At 48.6% G+C, this 17,332-nt stretch overlaps 1 protein-coding gene across 18 annotated transcripts in view; it reads right to left on the bottom strand.

The window, feature by feature from the left end:
• Positions 1-17,332, bottom strand: part of Msi2 (musashi RNA binding protein 2) — a 366,225-nt gene that overhangs the window by 119,115 nt on the left and 229,778 nt on the right. For all 18 annotated transcript variants that reach the window (XM_052757213.1, XM_052757205.1, XM_052757208.1 and 15 more), the window contains one exon: positions 15,907-15,955. In XM_052757213.1, the coding sequence (XP_052613173.1) occupies positions 15,907-15,955 (49 nt within the window). The remainder of the gene's footprint in view (positions 1-15,906; positions 15,956-17,332) is intronic.

The following is a 17,332-nucleotide window of genomic DNA, read 5'->3' as shown; positions in this document are numbered from 1 at the left end:
GTCTCTACATTGACCTGCAATCAATCCTGTGTGCACACATTTTCATCGCCCCTGCCCCCACACACAGAGGCAGGGGTATGTGTGAACAGGTACCTACTTTTCTAATTTGATTTTTTAAAATTTATTTATTTATATTATTTTATGTGCATTGGTGTTTTGGCTGCATGTATGTGTGTGTGAGGGTGTCAGATCTTGGAGTTACAGACAGTTGTCGGCTGCCATATGGGTGCTGGGATTTGAACCCAGGTCCTCTGAACAGCAGTCAGTGCTCTTTAATGGCTGAGCCATCTCTCCGACCCCCTCTAATTTGATTTTTGTACAGTAGCTTTGATTACAGTGTATTTCTAACAAGGGCCACATAAAAGTTCTACCATCCCTTCCACTTGCACACACACTCTCATTGGTGTGTGTGTGCACTCCTCAAGCATCCTGCAGAAGTCCCCTTACCCCCAACACATACACACACACACACACACACACACACACACACACACACACACACACACACACACACACACACAGCTGAGCTGCAGCCTCAAAGAGGCAACAAAGCTCTGAAATCTTGGAAAATAAAATGGTGACAGCTGTTTACTCTAGCTCTTTCTATGTGCTTGCCAATCTCCTTGGGACTTACCTGCAAATTCACAATAAATAAAAACATGCAATTAGATGATATCCCATTTGCCAACGAACAATTCAATTGTCCATTAAAACCCACAGTTCTAAAAATAGAGTAAAAAGAAATTATTAGGAATTGTGGGTACACGTGTTTCTGTTGTAAAACAGATTAGCACTGTGGGCAAAACACAAAGCTTCCTTTGTAAACCTTACCCCCTCCCTTTTTTTTGAGAGGTAAGACAGAATGGGGGAGGAAGCAAATTAAACCATAATTTTCAGGCTACATTTTTTTTTTTTATTGTCAGTCAGAAAAATTGCCAGGTGTTTCCAGCATCGTTTATACATAAACATACTAGCTGAATCAGGAAATCTCTTTCCAGGGCAAATGAATCAACTTAATTAAAAGGAGACTTCAGATGCCAAGACCAGAGATCTTGTGTCTGTGAGGGTACAACTTTCTACCTGGCCTAGGAGGGAAGCGGAGAAGCATTCTGAGTCTGGCACGGGTCTCTGGCTAAAGCACACCTTCCTCTGGGCCCACTAGGCAGAAGTGTGGGTTCCAAGACTTGGGTTGTGTGCGCATGGGTGTATGTGCTGCTGTGCTCATGTAGGCCAGAGGTCAATGTCTGGTATCGTCCTCAGTCACTCCCTTTCTCTTTGTTTTGAGACAAGGTCTCTCACTGAACCTGGGACACAATGACTAGGCTAGGCTGGCTGGCCAATAAGTTCTAGGGATCTGCCTGTCTCTGCCTCCCCAGAACTGGGACTGTGAAGATGTGCACCTCACGTCTTAATGGGTGATGGAGGTCTCATGGCAGGTCCTCTTGCTTTTCAGGCAAGCACTTCACCAGTGGACCTAGTTCCCCAACTCTCTATTTTTATTTTAAAACTTATGAGACTCCTGTGTGCTCCAGGCTGTCCCTGAATTCATTATATAGCTGAGGATGACCTAGAACTTCTGATCCTTATGCCTCTACCTTCCCGATGCGGGGCATGAGCCAATGTCCCCAATTATGTGGTGGTGCTGGGGATTGAACCCGGGACTTTGTGCATGTTAGGAAAGCACTTTAGAAACGGAATTCTATTTCTAGCCCCAGGGCAGAATTATTTTTAAACCAACCAATACTTCTGGGCTTTTCTCCAAACCACTTGTTAGCAGCGGCCCTACAGAGATGTCCAGGGCACGCCTTGTGCTTTTCTAGTAATCCAGAACTTTCACTAGCTTGTTGTTTTCCTTAGGTATTGGATAACCGGTCCAAAATAAAGGACCCTGACTGCAGGGCCCAGGATCTGCTTTGGTGAGTTTTAAAGCTCTAGGAGTCGTTGTAAGTAAATGATGCATGCAGAAGACGTTCCCAGACCTGAATGCACGCTAGTATCAGCTGGGATGCTGATGGAAGAACACCAGGCTCCCAGCCCTGAGGCTCACTTCACTGACTGATCGACCTAGAGCAGGACCCAGGAATTTGGTAAGGCTTAAAAATTCCGCAGATGGCCGTGAGGTAGTGGCCCATGCCTTTAATCCCAGCACTCGGGAGGCAGAGCCAGGTGGATCTCTGAGTTTGAGGCCAGCCTGGTCTACAGAGCGAAATCCAGGGCAGGCACCAAAACTACACAGAGAAACTCTGTCTCGAACTCCCCCCTCACACACACACACACACACACACACACACAAATTCCCCAGATGACCCTACGGTTGAAATCTCTGATCCAGCTGAGACCTCTGGCTTAGCCATCACCATGCATAACCAAGCCAGTCCTGACAAGCAGACATCAAAGCTGGCTCCAGGGTTAAGCGGCTCTTGGGTTATCGGTAAGGGCTTGGGAGAAAAGATGGGACTCTGAGGAAGGTCACACAACACTATGGAAACACATCCGTGCCCTCCTAAGGCAGTATTGTGGAAGGGTATCCCAGGATCACCACAGTTCCGGTTCCTACTCAAGTGGACACACAGCAGCTGGGTGGGAGGTGGGACGGAGCCCAGGGCTGGTGAGAAACACAGAGCAAGGGTCACGGTTGCTTCCATGTCTATTCTGGGCCTGAATGGATGATGTCACCTCCAGCGGCAGTGGAAAGCAGAGCCATGAATCATCCATGAACCAGCCCAGCCCTCTGAGATAATGAATTGATGTCAGCACTACGCATGTCCGCTACAGAGCTGGTGGAGGACCGGCTTTGCCTAGGGTGCTGGGACACAGCCAGAGAGGGAGATGCTTTCAATTATCTCCTGATTCTAAATGGGCGGCAAGCGGAGGGAGAAACTTCCCATTTGGAGGGAGTGCTCAAAGGCATACAACTCTCATCACTTCTAAATCCTGGCTGTTATTTTTGTACACTGCTGGGCTTGCCAGTCACACCTGAGGACTAACAGAACTCCATCCATGCCAGGGTGGCATTACCTATCACGGCTGTGCCCACCAGCTCCCTTACAACAAGAGATTAGTAGGTGTTGCCATTCTGACCCTCCACTGCATTGATGTATCTTAAAAGCTCACTCCAGGACTGCATCTGGCAAACACCCCTACCTGAAAGGGTTTCTGGGACAACGTAAGCAAATGAAGAAGTCTTCCCTACCACCTTTGACCTGCCCCATGGTGGAAGAGGAGGTATGCTGGGGTGCCAAGGCAGGCTGTCATATACACCAGTTCCCGTGGTTCTTAACGACCTCTCACTGCTGTGCTCTATTTTCCTGAATAAGCAGGTAGACAGAACAGGCCACCCGGGAACCCCCCACTCTTGGTTGCACTGTTAGAGTTGGGGATCCTGCCAGCTCCTAATTGTGCCTGTTATTCCTCGGCTTCTAAAGAGGTGACTGATCCCTGGTGCCACTAAACCGAAAATTAAACCCAGGACTTTTTTCAAGTGTTTCTCTACACACAAACACATCCTTTAACATGCCAATGTCAATGTGGAGGTCTTAGTCACCTGGATGTCTTAGGGTTTCTACTGCTGTGAAGAGACACCATGACCATGGCAACTCTTACACAGGAAAACATTTCATTGAGGTGGCGGCTTATAGTTTCAGAGGTTTAGTCCATTATCATCATGGTTGGGAGCATGGTGGCTGGGAGTGTGGTGGTGTTCAGGTACACACGGTGCTGGAGAATTCTATATCCTTGACCAAGAGGCAACAGGAAGTCAACTGTCTCATGGGCATGGCTGGAGCATATATGAGACCTCAAAGCCCGCCTCCACAGTGACTCACTTCCTCCAACAAGACCACACCTACCCCAACAAGGCCACATCTCCTAATAGTGCCACTCCATGTGGGGGCCATTTTTTTTCAAACCAGCGCACTGGACTTGGGTTAGGCATAACTACATTGGGGACTGTGTTCTTGGTGACATAAAAGGTCTCTTTTCCTAATTCCTTTCTTTCCTCTTAAAAAATTACTTAAATTACAAACAATATTAAACATTATAATAAAATGATTTGGTTCATCTCTCCCCTATTTCCTTTCCAGAGAACTTAATGTAGCCCTGTCTGGCCTTGAGCTTACTAGATAGCTGAGGATAATCTTGAACTTCTGATTTTCCTGATTCTACCCGCCATGCACTAGGATTACAGGCATATGTCACTATGATTCAGTGCTGAGAATGGAACCAAGCCCTCTCTCTTAACAGACACGTACCCACTTCCCTTTTTTCTAATTTCTCTGGCCCATGGTTTGGCTGGGGAAGGGCATGAACAGGAGTGCTCAGAGGAAGAGAATTACCAGGGCCACCCGAACAGCAGGCCATTAGCAAGCAAGGGGACACATCAGAATATCAAGCATTGCTTTCTCTTCTGTGCTATTATTTCCACAGTATTTCTCAAACAGCACCACAGGCGGATGGATTGGGTAGGGGTGTGGGGCTCAAAGTAACCATTTCTTCTGTACTGGTTCTGGAAACTAGACGCAGGAAATCAAGGTACAGGCGAGGCTGTGCTGAGGGGAGGTGTGCTCTGTGTGTCTCAACACTCTCTGGCTTGCAGCTGCATTGCTCCAGCTGTCACCTCTGAGTGACAGGGACCATTGCTCGTATGTCTCCCTTCATATGTCCCTTCTTACAGGGAGGGATACTGGTCATACTGGATCAACCTCCTCCAGTAAGACATCACCTGAACTTGATTTTATCTTCAAAGACTCAGACCTATTTCCAAATACGATCATGCTGTGAAGTGGGAAAGGTTAGAACTTCACTGCACCCTTTTGGAGAACCTGCCTCAATCCTTCACATCTTCCACTGTAGAAAACCCCACAGTCCACACCGCTGTGGGACAACAGGCCACAGCCGGCATTCCCTGAACAGTGGCACTAACAGAATTCTCCGAGTAAGAAAGCAACACTAGTTGAGCTGGACGATGCCTCAAAGATGAACACTGCTGCTCTTGAAGAAGACCCAAATTCGGTTCTCAGCACCCACGTTTGGTGGCTCACAACTGCCTGTAACCAACACCATCTTCTGGCTTTGGCAGGCACTTATACTCATGTGCACAAACACACACACACAGATGCTCACAGAGACACAGACATGCGCGCGCATACACACACACACACACACACACACACCTCTAATCAAGGAGGACACAATGGCCTCTACCTGACGACTGTGCAAGGTCCTCATGCTAACTAACCTTCTTGGAGGAAGAGGTGGGTCTACGTTTCTCCCTTACTTACAAAGCACTGGCGATCTGGGATGGAGGGCCTCCCTGTCTGGCCTCTCCTCTGGCCTTGGATGAAATGAAGCAAACAGGCCTCTTTTCAGGCCAGGGCCAGGCCAGCCATTCTAATAATAGCCCGTTGTCTGGGAAGAGTAACAGCTAGTGAGAAAATCCCCTCCACCCAGCCCTGTTTACGGAACAGCCAAGACACAGGCAGCTCAGTGCAGAGAGGATGATCGAGACTGGCGGGAGCCATTCTTGATCTTGGAGTGGCCAAGGCAGGAGTCACCATCCCCCCCTCCGCTGAGTCTGCACACACCATGTACAAATCGTGGGACTGCAACTGGCTTTCAAAATGTTTATGCAGACATCGGGGACAGGTAGAAGAGAGTACTGAGGGTGCTGAGTGGGGCGAAGTTTTCTTCGTTGAAAAATTCTTCTTCGTGTTGATAGCTACACTGGGGTGGATTTAAAAGTCAATATCTGACTAGGTAATGAATGTACATAAATGAACATACATAAATTCAAAAGGTAAATGACAATACAATTTAAAAAAGTCCCTCTACCTCTGTAGTTCTGGTCATTTAATCCCATTTCTCAGAAGCAGAATGAGTTGTGATGTACATACATTTGCATCCCTGAGAACCTGTGATATGCATGCATGCATGAAGCGTAAGGATGCTGGACTGTAGCCAAATGATGTCAGCCTCACGCTAACCCAACCCCGTGTTATCTTCCTGTCTGATAGACAGGGAATCTGTGTCACAGAGAGGTTAATTAACTCACCCAAGACCACACAGCCATGTTACAGAGCTACCATTCCAACTCTGTGCTTCTAGGGCCAGGTGCTCATCTTAACCACTAAGGCATTCCAGGAAGCCTACTCCCATGCAATACATGCTGTGTACAAAGGAAAAATATTTTAGACATTGGCGTCCACCTCATTCAATTACAGATTTTTTTTGTATGTTTAAAGAAAAGAAACTTATGCTCTTGCGGGGAGGGAAGTGCAGGTTACTGAGCACCCCCTACTTGCTGTGGGCACTCTGCACACTGAGTCAGGAACTCTCAAAGCAGGTCACTACCTCCACAAGCAAGCCAAGCAGGGCTCTCAAAGCTTGATTAACCCACTGGGAGCCATGTGGCTGGCCCTAAGTGTGGGCTGTTTACAGAGTGTGTTCACAGTGGTACAGATGGGCTGGTAACCCTGGCATCTCTAGCCTGCAAACATCCAACAGGAGCTCGGGCCTAGCACGGCTCAATCTTGCCCCCGCCCCACCTCCTCACCCCCGCCCGGGACCTCTGAGTTCACAGCGGAGTAACTTCCCCTGGCTTTCTGTGACCCTTGGCCCAGCCCTCCATGGCCTCCAGAAATGTACAGGGGTGCCAAGTTAGGAGGCGCTTTTAATCAAGGCTCCAACCCCAGGGCTCCACTCTCTCAGGGCCACTGCACTCTGCCCTCCCCTAGCTCTTCACAGCCTTGGCCTCTGTGGGAACGGGACCCAACAAAAGGCTCTTTCTGACTCTACAAATACCCACTTCTGGGTCAACGAAGTTCTGACCCCACACCCACTCCTTCTCTGCTTCCTCCGGCCCCAGTCATCGGAGGCAGGACGGTCTATTAGCTCACTGCCCTTTTGGTGCCAGAGAAGAAGTTGATGATTTTTGCCTGGGGCGAAATAAAACACAGTTCCCCCAGGAAGCCAACTACCCCTAACTCTGCAGGCCCCACTGGCCCTGGAGCGTGACCCCCCCCCCCCAACCTGTTGCTATGGAGTGGACAGTTATGTCCTCCTGTCTGCAGAGCAAAGCAAGTGAACAGAAACCAAGCGACTGTGTTGATTAATATCTCAAGAGACAGCGCCGGAATGGGCGCTTCCGGAATTGAGTTACCTCAGGGAAGAAGAAAAAAAAATAAAAAAATAAAAAATTCCAGTGTGCTCCTTGCTTTCCTGTCAGAAATAAAATTAAGGTCTCGGATCGATGTTGCCAGGGCTGGGACATCTACCGGAATCTTTAATGGCTTCTTCTACATGTTCAAATTCACATTCCCTTTCAACCCTGCCCTTTTAATTGGTTATTTGCGAGGTCATGTTTGCACCAATTTCTCAGGAAGGTTAATGGTGTTTATTTAATGAGAAAATAAAATGGGCAGACAGCTCCGAGGCTGGTATTAAACGAGGGATCTGGGTAGGGGGTTGGGGCTCTTCGCTCCTCCCCTCCTTCACCCTCACCGCTGCAAGGGTGTGGGCCTGAGGGTTAACTATTAGCTCAGGGTTTAGAGGTTCATGGGTCCCTCACAGGGTGGGAGAGTGGGGGTATAGAAGCATACCACTCCCTCATACACCCTCAGGGTCAGCACATGCTCAACTAGCAGCGAGGGAAGTGGGGTTCAACTACTGCTTCTCTTGAACTTAGAGGCTCTTCCTCAGTCTAACTACAGTGTGCCCAACTTCAAGCCTGCATATAACTCTTCTAACAGAGTGACTTCGAGTACCCAAAGTCATCAGCCAAGGCTCACATCAGCCATACCTGGCCCCCAAGACTTCTTTTGTACAAGTTAGACCACAAGGGACTCGGGGACACTGAGTTCCTTCCTATGCCATTCTAACGACTCTTTCCCAGAATCCTGGTTTGGAAATTTCTTCCTTGAACAGCTGCCCACACTGACGATGGATGAATGGTTCACTCTGGGAGGAGAACAGGATTTTCGTGTTACCCCATCAGGACCCTGTACTTGCTATTAACAGCCAACTGGAAAATTGGGGGGGCTTCATCACACTACAGCCTAGAAGGAAAGCTGTGTGAGAGTCAGGCCCTTGGCCTCAGGCTTGTCAACTGCCTGTATTCCAACTCAGTTGTTGAATTAATGTCAATACCAATAATGACCAGCCACTGGCTTACAGGTTTTCAATAAACCTGTTCATGCATCTCAAACTCTGGACAGAACTTGAGGTGGGAAAATACAGACCAGTGGGACACCTCAGTGGGCAAAGGTGACTGTGGCTTAGGCTTGACAACCTGAGTTCTGTCCCTGGATCTCAAGTAAAGGTGGACAAAGAAATCCAACTCCGAAGTTCTCATCTGACCTTCACATGCACACCGTGACACACAGCCACATGCCTCTCCCCCCCCCACACACACACAGAGTAATAAATCAAAAAATTTAAGAAGAGGTAGAAAATACTACAGCTATAATTCTAGCAAGGCCAACAGGCAGGTCGTGCTCTAGACCCCACAGGTGGGCACTAGTAAAACATCCTGTCATGTTTTAATAATGTCACAGCCAACGGAGACATTACTCATTCTTATGTTTCCAGCCCCATCTAACAGCCCTCCTCCCAGACTTGGCCTCTTTGCCAAACATCCTTCTTAAAGACTCAGTCACACTTGAAGCTTGTGAAACCTACTCTCTCCCCACAGGTAAATAAAATCAATTCTAGAATCTTATAAGGGAAGGGATAATCATCTTGTCATTTTGCTTAGTGGTACCACACACTAACAGAGTGATGCTTTTATTTTTATTTATTTCAAAACTGGGGTTTATGTCCTTAGCCCAGGCTGGCCTAGAATACATACTCCTTCTCTTTCAGCATCCTGAGTACAGGGGTTCATTACTATAAGCTAAAAAAAAATTAATATCACTTATGTCTCTGTGAATCTCTTTTTACATGCTTCTGGGTTGGTTTTTTTTTTTGACAAATAGGCATCAATAAACAAATAATTACAGTACCATTCTTAATCATCTTTATATGGTGTATATAAAAGAGTCAATCTGGGCTTGAGAGGTCAATTTCAAAAGTGAGTGTCTGGCAGGTATTCAAGACATTAAGGACTGTTTTTTTTTTTTTTTCTTTTCTCTCCTCAGAAAAGCATTATCTTCTATCACAGCTTCAGTTACATTTTACTGGCATCATTTTAATAAATAAACTGCTTACGCAAATTACCAAGACCTTAAACTTGGGCCAACTGCTTTTGGGATGGAGACTTAACAAGTGTCGAGAAGGGAGCCACGGTCTGGGTCCAGTGGCCTTGAGGTGAGCTGGCCCAGAGCAACTGCTCTGGCTGGCTCTGCCCACGCTGTGCCACCCAGGGACAGGACCTCTCTGCTCCAGGGACCTGATGTGGCTGGTGCCAGGGAAGGGCCTTCTGGTGGGGCAATGGCTGTTTGGAGCTGTAGTTTCTCTCTGAAGTCATTAGCATTGCGTTTAGTAAGTGACGCTGGCTGCTGGCAAGAGTCATCCATCAAGCTAATCTCTATTTTGCTCTCGGTGTATCCTGTTCCTTTGCCTCTGGCAATGTTCCACAGCAAACAGGCCTGCTGGGTAATGGCAGCCATAGGGATTGCCAGGGCCAGAAACTATTCCCTTTCTAGCCAATCTTCCTGGCTTCAAGACACCCCATTCATTTCCCACAAGGGCCCCCAACTGTCCAGCTCTTCCCCTGGAGGGACCCAGGAGTTCAGGAGCCCAGGGTCTGAGGTCACAGGAAGGGTCACCTAAGGTTTCCCTGGAATAACCCTCGTGCTGGGGGGTTCTGTTCCCTTGGGAAGAGTGAGGGTAGACTCTATCTACTTCAGCAACCCACATTCCACACTTTCTACAGGGCTGAGCTGTGGAGACAGCAGAAAGAGAGCTGAGCTACCCTCTCTCCCTCCCGATTCTCAGCCTCTTGCCAGCAAAAGAGCAAACTGGAAGGACAGTGTCTAGCCACCTTCCCTACCTCTCCCTCAGGTGCCCACTCCAGCCTCACCCTGGGATCAATACCCAATGCTGAGTTCAAGATCTTATCTGCCATTTGCAAGGATAAAGCAACCAACTTGCCCCCAGATGATTAAACCCTTTGATGATCTGCCCGGTATTTTCCAGGCTACCTCTAACAAGCTTTAGAGAGCAAATGAAATGCCTCTGAGAAAATTGGAAAGGCATCATTCTCTCCCTCCCAGGGGACACAGATCGTCTCACAGAAGACCATGGGATAAAATGACAGGCAGGAACAAAGATGGCTCCCAGCTTCTCCCAGTAGAAGTCACTTCCTGTGACTTAGTTTCTCTGTCTGAAAATGAAGAGCAGCATGGACAACAAGAAGGAGGGGGGTGCATACAGAGAGCAAAATGTGAGGAGGCAGTCTAGGCCCTCACTGATTCTCCCGTTTGCAGAACTGCCCGGTACCAGGCCTGCAGCGTGGCCATGAGCTTGGGCTGCAGGTCACACAGGCTGAGCGAACGTTTCAGTGTCTGCTTCTGCCTGGATGCATCCCTGGGTAGCTCAGTCGACCTACGGCTGTTTGCCACATGCAGTCCTTGTGCTGGCTCCAATGCTTGCCCAGCATTGGTGAACGTAGTCTGTTTGGAACAGGCATGAATCTCTGAGAGAGGAAGTCAGGGTGGGTGTCGAGACAGGATGCCCGCCTGCGCCCCTTTCAGAAATGAAGGACATCCTCTACATCTTGCCTCTCTGGCTGCTGGGAGTACCCCCAAGATGTCCTACGGTATACCCCTCTCAAATTTCCTCACCAGAACACAGCCCAGATCACACAAGCTTCCTAGATGGAATATACCCATGGATGGCTCCTGTGGTTACAGAGATGACCCCTTATCCTCCCTGGGACAGGGATGGGCCTCCTCATTTCTGATGTTGTCATAGGCCAGATTCCCCATCTAGCCACCCCCAGTCAAGGGAGTACCCCCAAGATGTCCTACGGTATACCCCTCTCAAATTTCCTCACCAGAACACAGCCCAGATCACACAAGCTTCCTAGATGGAATATACCCATGGATGGCTCCTGTGATTACAGAGATGACCCCTTATCCTCCCTGGGACAGGGATGGGCCTCCTCATTTCTGATGTTGTCATAGGCCAGATTCCCCATCTGGCCACCCCCAGTCAAGGACTCTTCCGAATAAGCCTCTTGCAGGCTACCCCTTGCAGAATTGCTTCCCAGAACTCCCACCTACACAGAAACTATTCACATCCTCCCGCCCTAGCTGTTTTTTAAAAAGGAATTCACCTTGGACACGCGATGGTTACAAAGCGAAAGGCCGGATACACTTGGGTCCTGCGGCTCCTCAACTCCCTTCCCATATTCTTAGAGAAAGAAACTGCGAGGGTCAGATGCTTGGTGGGTGGAAAGAGAACCCCCAGGCACCTCTGCCACCTTGGCGGGACGGGGGTGGTTCCTGAAGCTAGAGGACGATCAGCTTTATCTAGGGGTAAGATGAGAGCACCCCACAATACAGAGCTCCACTGGGAGGCAGAGTCTGAACTCTCATCCCCTGGATTCTCTCCCACGGCACTACTGCCACCAGGCTGGTCCTTTAGTGGACAGAAGTCAGCTGCCACTCAGACATGCCTCAGGATTGTCTCTTCTCCACAGGGACCTCAGGGAGCAAGGGAGAGATGGTGGCAGCCAGAGGGCAGAGTGGCAACTAACTTCCCCTTTGCCTCTGAATGGGGAGAACGGCCGGAGTGAGCCCAGCCCAGGAGCCCGGGCTATCTATCCAAGGGGTGAGGGGCTTGAGGTATCCAACCATGCTGTAACACCTGGGGCTCACGGCCAGGCCGGGCTCTTTCAGCGAAGAGCTGCAGGCAGTGCGAGGAGAGAGGAGCCTCGCCTTCTGCTACGGTCGCCCTTTCCCCTCCACAAGATAAGGGAGGCAGGAAGCTGAGAAGGCGAAGGTGAGGTGACAGCACCAGCGTTGCCTTCCGGGGCTTATCACCTGATTTCAAGGCATGCTCCACCATGCCTGGGGTGTGGGAATGGTACTGGCAGACAGGACTCGTGTTTCTGCTCGGATTTAAAAGTTTTTCTCACTTCCCTAAACGCTCTGAATGCAGGGACTACCCCAGGCCTAGCACTCAGCCCAAGAGAGACTTCTGGGTTGTTCTGAGGCTGGAAAACATGTACGGGCAAAAGTTCCTATCTGCACAGAAAGTACATAGACTGCGGAGGACGAAGCAGCAGACACCACCATCGTGCTACACCTCCAGGCCAGCTTCATGGCTGTGCAGCCTGGGCACTCTTGGGTGGGTCCCGTTCAAAGGCTCCCACCTATTTCAATGCTCTGCCGTTGCCTTGAGATTCATCATCAGCTCGCTTCCCATTCAGAGACTACAAATCATAAGAGTCGGTCCTGCATCTGCTACAGGGGTTTTAACTTCTGGCAAGGGAGGTGGATGTTAAACCACGAGGCTCTGCCCTCTCTCCTGCTCCCAGTGCCCACCATGTCTGGACTCAGTAGGGCCAGCAAAGATGTCCTGAAGCCCCTGAGACCTTCTTCCTCCATCTCTCACCAATGCTTACACTCCCACTCACAGAAGGAACACAGCTCCATCTCTGCACCCTAGGCTGTCTGGTCTTTCTCTCCTCTGAAAGATGAGTGTAGTGCACCCTGGTCCTTACAAGCAAGGGAGATGTTCCCAGGCACATCCTCTGAGGCTGACCTCTACCAGTGCCCAGTCATATGACACAAGTTGTTGGCCCTCTCAGAGCCTGTGGAGGACAAACCTGTCCCTGCTCTGCTGTGAGTGTTGAAGAGGTGACGATGTAGAAGGTCCAGGGCATGCCACTGAGTGTGCCTGAAACACTTTCTTCCACCTGTACTCAAAAAAGAAAGCCATGGCCTGAGGAGACAGTTCGGTGGGTAAAACACTCATTGTCCAAGTGTGAAGGCTGGAGTTTGGGTTCCCATCACCCACATAAAAGCCAGGTGGATGTGGTGGTCTGTCTTTGAGCTTGCTGGGGAGGAGAAGACAGGAGATCCCCAAGGCAAGCTGGCTAGATAACTAACTGACTCAGTGAGAGACCCTGCCTCAGTTACTAAAACCGAGTGCGACTCCGGCATCAACCTCTAGCTTCTCCCCATGTCTTACACATGTGGGTGCACACACGCACAGGAGCACACACACACACACACACACACACACACACACACACACACACACACACACACACATGCATACACAGGGAGCTTAGAAAATAACTCATTGTGCTCCAAGTCCTGGATTTGATCCCAGACCCTGACATAAATAAGAAAAGGAAACAGTCATCATGATGTGGCCCAGCAACTTTCTGAGATTGTGAGTTCTGATACTGACTGATGGGAACCACATTTAGATGGGCTCACTCACCTAGAAAAACCTGTTCCCATCTGGGCACACAGAGAAAGAGTCTGGAATCAGTAGCCTCGGGCTGGAAGCTTCGTGGGGGACTCGGAATCTCCCTCTCCTGAACCTTGGTATCTCAGCCACAAAATGGTAAAGATACTAATCGTAAAAGCTAACACTTACTCACACTTACGCTTGGCCTTACACTTGCCAAACTACACTATTAGAGTAAATACTTGCCCTGGTTGGGTTTTTTGTCAACTTGACATAAGTTTGAGTCATCTAAGGAGATAAACCCCATTTGGGAAAATGTCTCCATCAGGTTGCCTGTAGGTGAGTCTATGGAGGCATTTCCTTGATTAATGACTGGTGCAGGAGCACCTAGCTAACTGCTGGCAGTACCACCCCACGCAGCTGGACTAAAAAAGCAGACTAAGCAAGCCAGGAGAAAGAGACCAGCCATCAGCATTCCTCCCTGGTCTTTGCTTCGGTTCCTGCCCTGAGTTCCTTGGATGACAGACTGATGTGGAAGTAGAAATTGAAATGAACTCTTTCCTCTCCACGTTGCTTTTGGACGTGTTTTATCACAGGACTAAAAACCCTAAGACGTCACTGTTTCCACTCTGACTTCATAATGGACAAATGGAGGAGACATAAACATGCAGTAATTTCTCCCACAGTCCCAACAACTCTGTGACTCCCAAGATGCCTGTGGAGATCAAATTATGAGAGACACAAAGAAATGTTGCTTTGGCTCCACATTTAAAAAAATTAGGCGGCATCTGTTTGTGTGACTGTGTGTCGTATACACGCATGTACATACAGATGCCCATGGAGGCTATAAGCCTTGCCTCTCCTTGAACTGGGGTTATGGGTGGTAGTGAGTCACGGGAGGTAGGTGTTGGGAGCTGAACTGCTGTCCTCTGACACAGTACCAGTTCTCTTAACCACTGTGTTGTCTCCCCAGACCCTCTACATTTACTTTTTGCAGACAGAATCAATCTATGTTGCCCAGGCTGACTCTTCCATCTCAGCATTCTGAGTAAAGGAGACGACAAGCCTGTGGCCACCATGCCCAGAGTGGTACTCAGGCATCTGTAATACCACAGAGACAATGCTGATGATGTCAGAAAATAATCACCAAGCCGGGCGATGGTTGCGCACGCCTTTAATCCCAGCACTCGGGAGGCAGAGCCAGGCGGATCTCTGTGAGTTCGAGGCCAGTCTGGTCTACAGAGTGAGTTCCAGGACAGGCACTAAAGCTACACAGAGAAACCCTGTCTCAAAAAACCAAAAAGAAAAGAATCACCAATCATACATCACGGGCAACCTTCCTCCGCCCCACCTCTTCAGTTCTGTCTCCTCATCTCTCTCCTCTACCCTGCCCTATCCACCCAGTGCTCAACTCTCCATTCTTGAGAATGCCACTGAAAGCTGGGTTACTGGGCATATTAGGGCAGGATGTGCAAGTCTCTCCCTGGCCCCCCTTCATTCCTTCCTCTCTTTCATTCTGCTGTTTGCTCCAGACAGGAAAGAGATTCAGTCAGTGCTGGGTAACTGCTTCTAATCACAGGTGACAGCAGGAATGTAAACAACGGAGAAACATCTAAATGCAATAGACGTGGTAAGGAAACAGCTCTCTGGGTTGACTCAGGGCTCCTTCCCTGGAGAGCACCCCACATCCTTTCCCGCCCACCCCTCTTCAGACGCGTGGCTCATTAACACCCTGCTAATAGGAACCCCAGAAACATGGCACTTCCGGAGCACAAGAGCACAGAGCACTAAGTCACAACGTCCTCTGACTTTTACCTCAGATGATCTAGATTCCCCTCATTTTCCCATTTAAATCAACAATTTTAACACATTCTTTTGGCAGGTGTTGGTGAGAGTCCTCTTGGACATTTCTGTTCAACACTAGGAATCCACTCCTAAGCAAAGCTCAGACACTGTGCAAATCATTTCAAAGATTTGGGGACTCCAGGTTGAGTGAGACCCATTTTCTATAACATAGACTGGCCAGGAGGAACAAATAAATATATATAGATGTCCCCTAAGCACTGCGAGGCTCCACGGGACATTTTCAAATCTGCAATCGCTGTAATCAGCGAAGAGAATCAAGACAAGGTTTCCCCTCCTCCTCTAGCTCACTCTGTAGGTTGATAGTCTGCTTTCTAAGCTACCTCCTTCGACGCAAATTGACAGTCCGACTGAGTAATGACTACGAATAATTTCTACCAGGATCACTGAGTGCTGAGGTTGGCAAGGGGTTAAGAGAGCCAGAGTGAGAAAGGTAAGCTGAATGAATGTGCCAGTCATGGCTGCTCAATTCAGTGGGAGTTTCCTAGTCAAGGTGGTTTGCACTGTCAGGTATCTGGATTCCTTGTGCTATGGTGGCCCGCTATTATTAATATACAGCCCTTTGACAGATGGTTATGTCCATTTGCTGGAGTCTGTGTCTTCCTTGCGTCTTTTGTCAGTGGGCTAGGAGGTGAGTCGCGCTGGAGGCCAGGAGAGAGTGAAGGGCCAGGGCCATCTTACCTCTGTGCCTGTTGGTAGTTTTGTCAAACATCAGCATCGCATCCTCCACCTGAAACAGAGAACAGAGGCTGCTTTAGGACTTCTCAGGAGACACAGAGAACATTACAAACACAGACTGTGCAGGGCGAGGGAGGGGTTTCCATGACCGAAGTAATAGTTGCTTAAATAGAGAGTATTTGTAAAAAGGAAAAAACAAAACAAAACTCTCTACCTGGCATAACCTTAGTTAACATATGGTGTAGTTTCCTTTAGAGAGAGATAGAGTGTGTGTGTGTGTGTGTGTGTGTGTGTGTGTGTGTGTGCGCGCGCGCGCGCGTCCATGAGCACCTGTATTCACAAACAAATACATCCCCACCCCGTATAATTAAAAATAATTTTTTAAAAAATCCATACCTCTTTTAGAATTGTTTATATTGTATCATTTGTGGAACCTTTTTTGTTGTTCTTTTCTGGTGTACATATGGCATTACAATATATCAAATATTCCACCCAGGTCACTACATCATGACAGCTGGACAGTATTCCAAGGAGCAAGGGGCCTAGCTTACTTCTCTTCTGATGGGTAGTTAGCTTGTTTACTCATAAACAACAGAGTTCAGCATTCTCACTCTGACTGGCTGGACCGCGCTCCCTAAAACTCATCAATTAAAGTCCTAATTCCTAGTACCATATAGGTGACTGGGTCTTTTATTTTTAAAAAGGTTTAAAATTTTTATTTATGTGTACACACCTGTGTCTGTGTATGTGTGCAACATGTATGCGGGTGCCTGTGGAAACCAACAGAGAGTGTAAGATCCTTAGGAACTGGAGTTACAGGTGGTTTTGAGTTGCCTGACGCAGGTGCTGGGAAACCCATTTTGGAACCTCTGTGAAAGCCATTAAGTGCGCAATGAAGTCGCCAAGCCATCTCTCTACCCAAAGCCGGGTCTTTAAAGCAGCAACAACATTAAGATGAGGTCATTAGGATGGGCCTAATAACATGAATGGTGTCCTCAGAGGACAGACACACAGCGCTGGGAAACCAGAGGCCAACAAGGCCTCAGGAGAAACCAGTCCTGCCTTGCCTCAATCTTGGACTTCTGGCTTCTGGAATAAACAGACATTAGAAAAATCTGTTTCGGTTGTTCAAACTCTCCAGCCTGTGGAGCTTTGCTATGGCAGCCTTAGCACACTGGTGCACAGATGCTCGGGTTCTTCCAAGGCATTCAAGAAAAGCATCGAGGGCAGCTTCTGTCTGTTCTGCTCTCATACCCTGCAACTCTTGGACGACTCTAGCGGTAGGGTTCCACACAGATCTCAAGAAACAACTAGTTCCGGCTTCAGAACTTCTCTGTAGATCTAATCGTACAGGCCACAAGACACACCTTTATCCCAGAGAAAACCTGTTTCACCAGGGTGAAGTGGATGCTCTCTCCAGGCCGTTTGC

The sequence above is a fragment of the Peromyscus californicus genome, unplaced genomic scaffold, assembly GCF_007827085.1.
Source record: "Peromyscus californicus insignis strain IS unplaced genomic scaffold, ASM782708v3 Scaffold_3__1_contigs__length_106647218, whole genome shotgun sequence".
Classification (NCBI taxonomy): domain Eukaryota; kingdom Metazoa; phylum Chordata; class Mammalia; order Rodentia; family Cricetidae; genus Peromyscus; species Peromyscus californicus.
The sequence above is the reverse complement of the archived record's forward strand: the minus strand, read 5'-3'. Positions and strand labels throughout refer to the sequence as shown.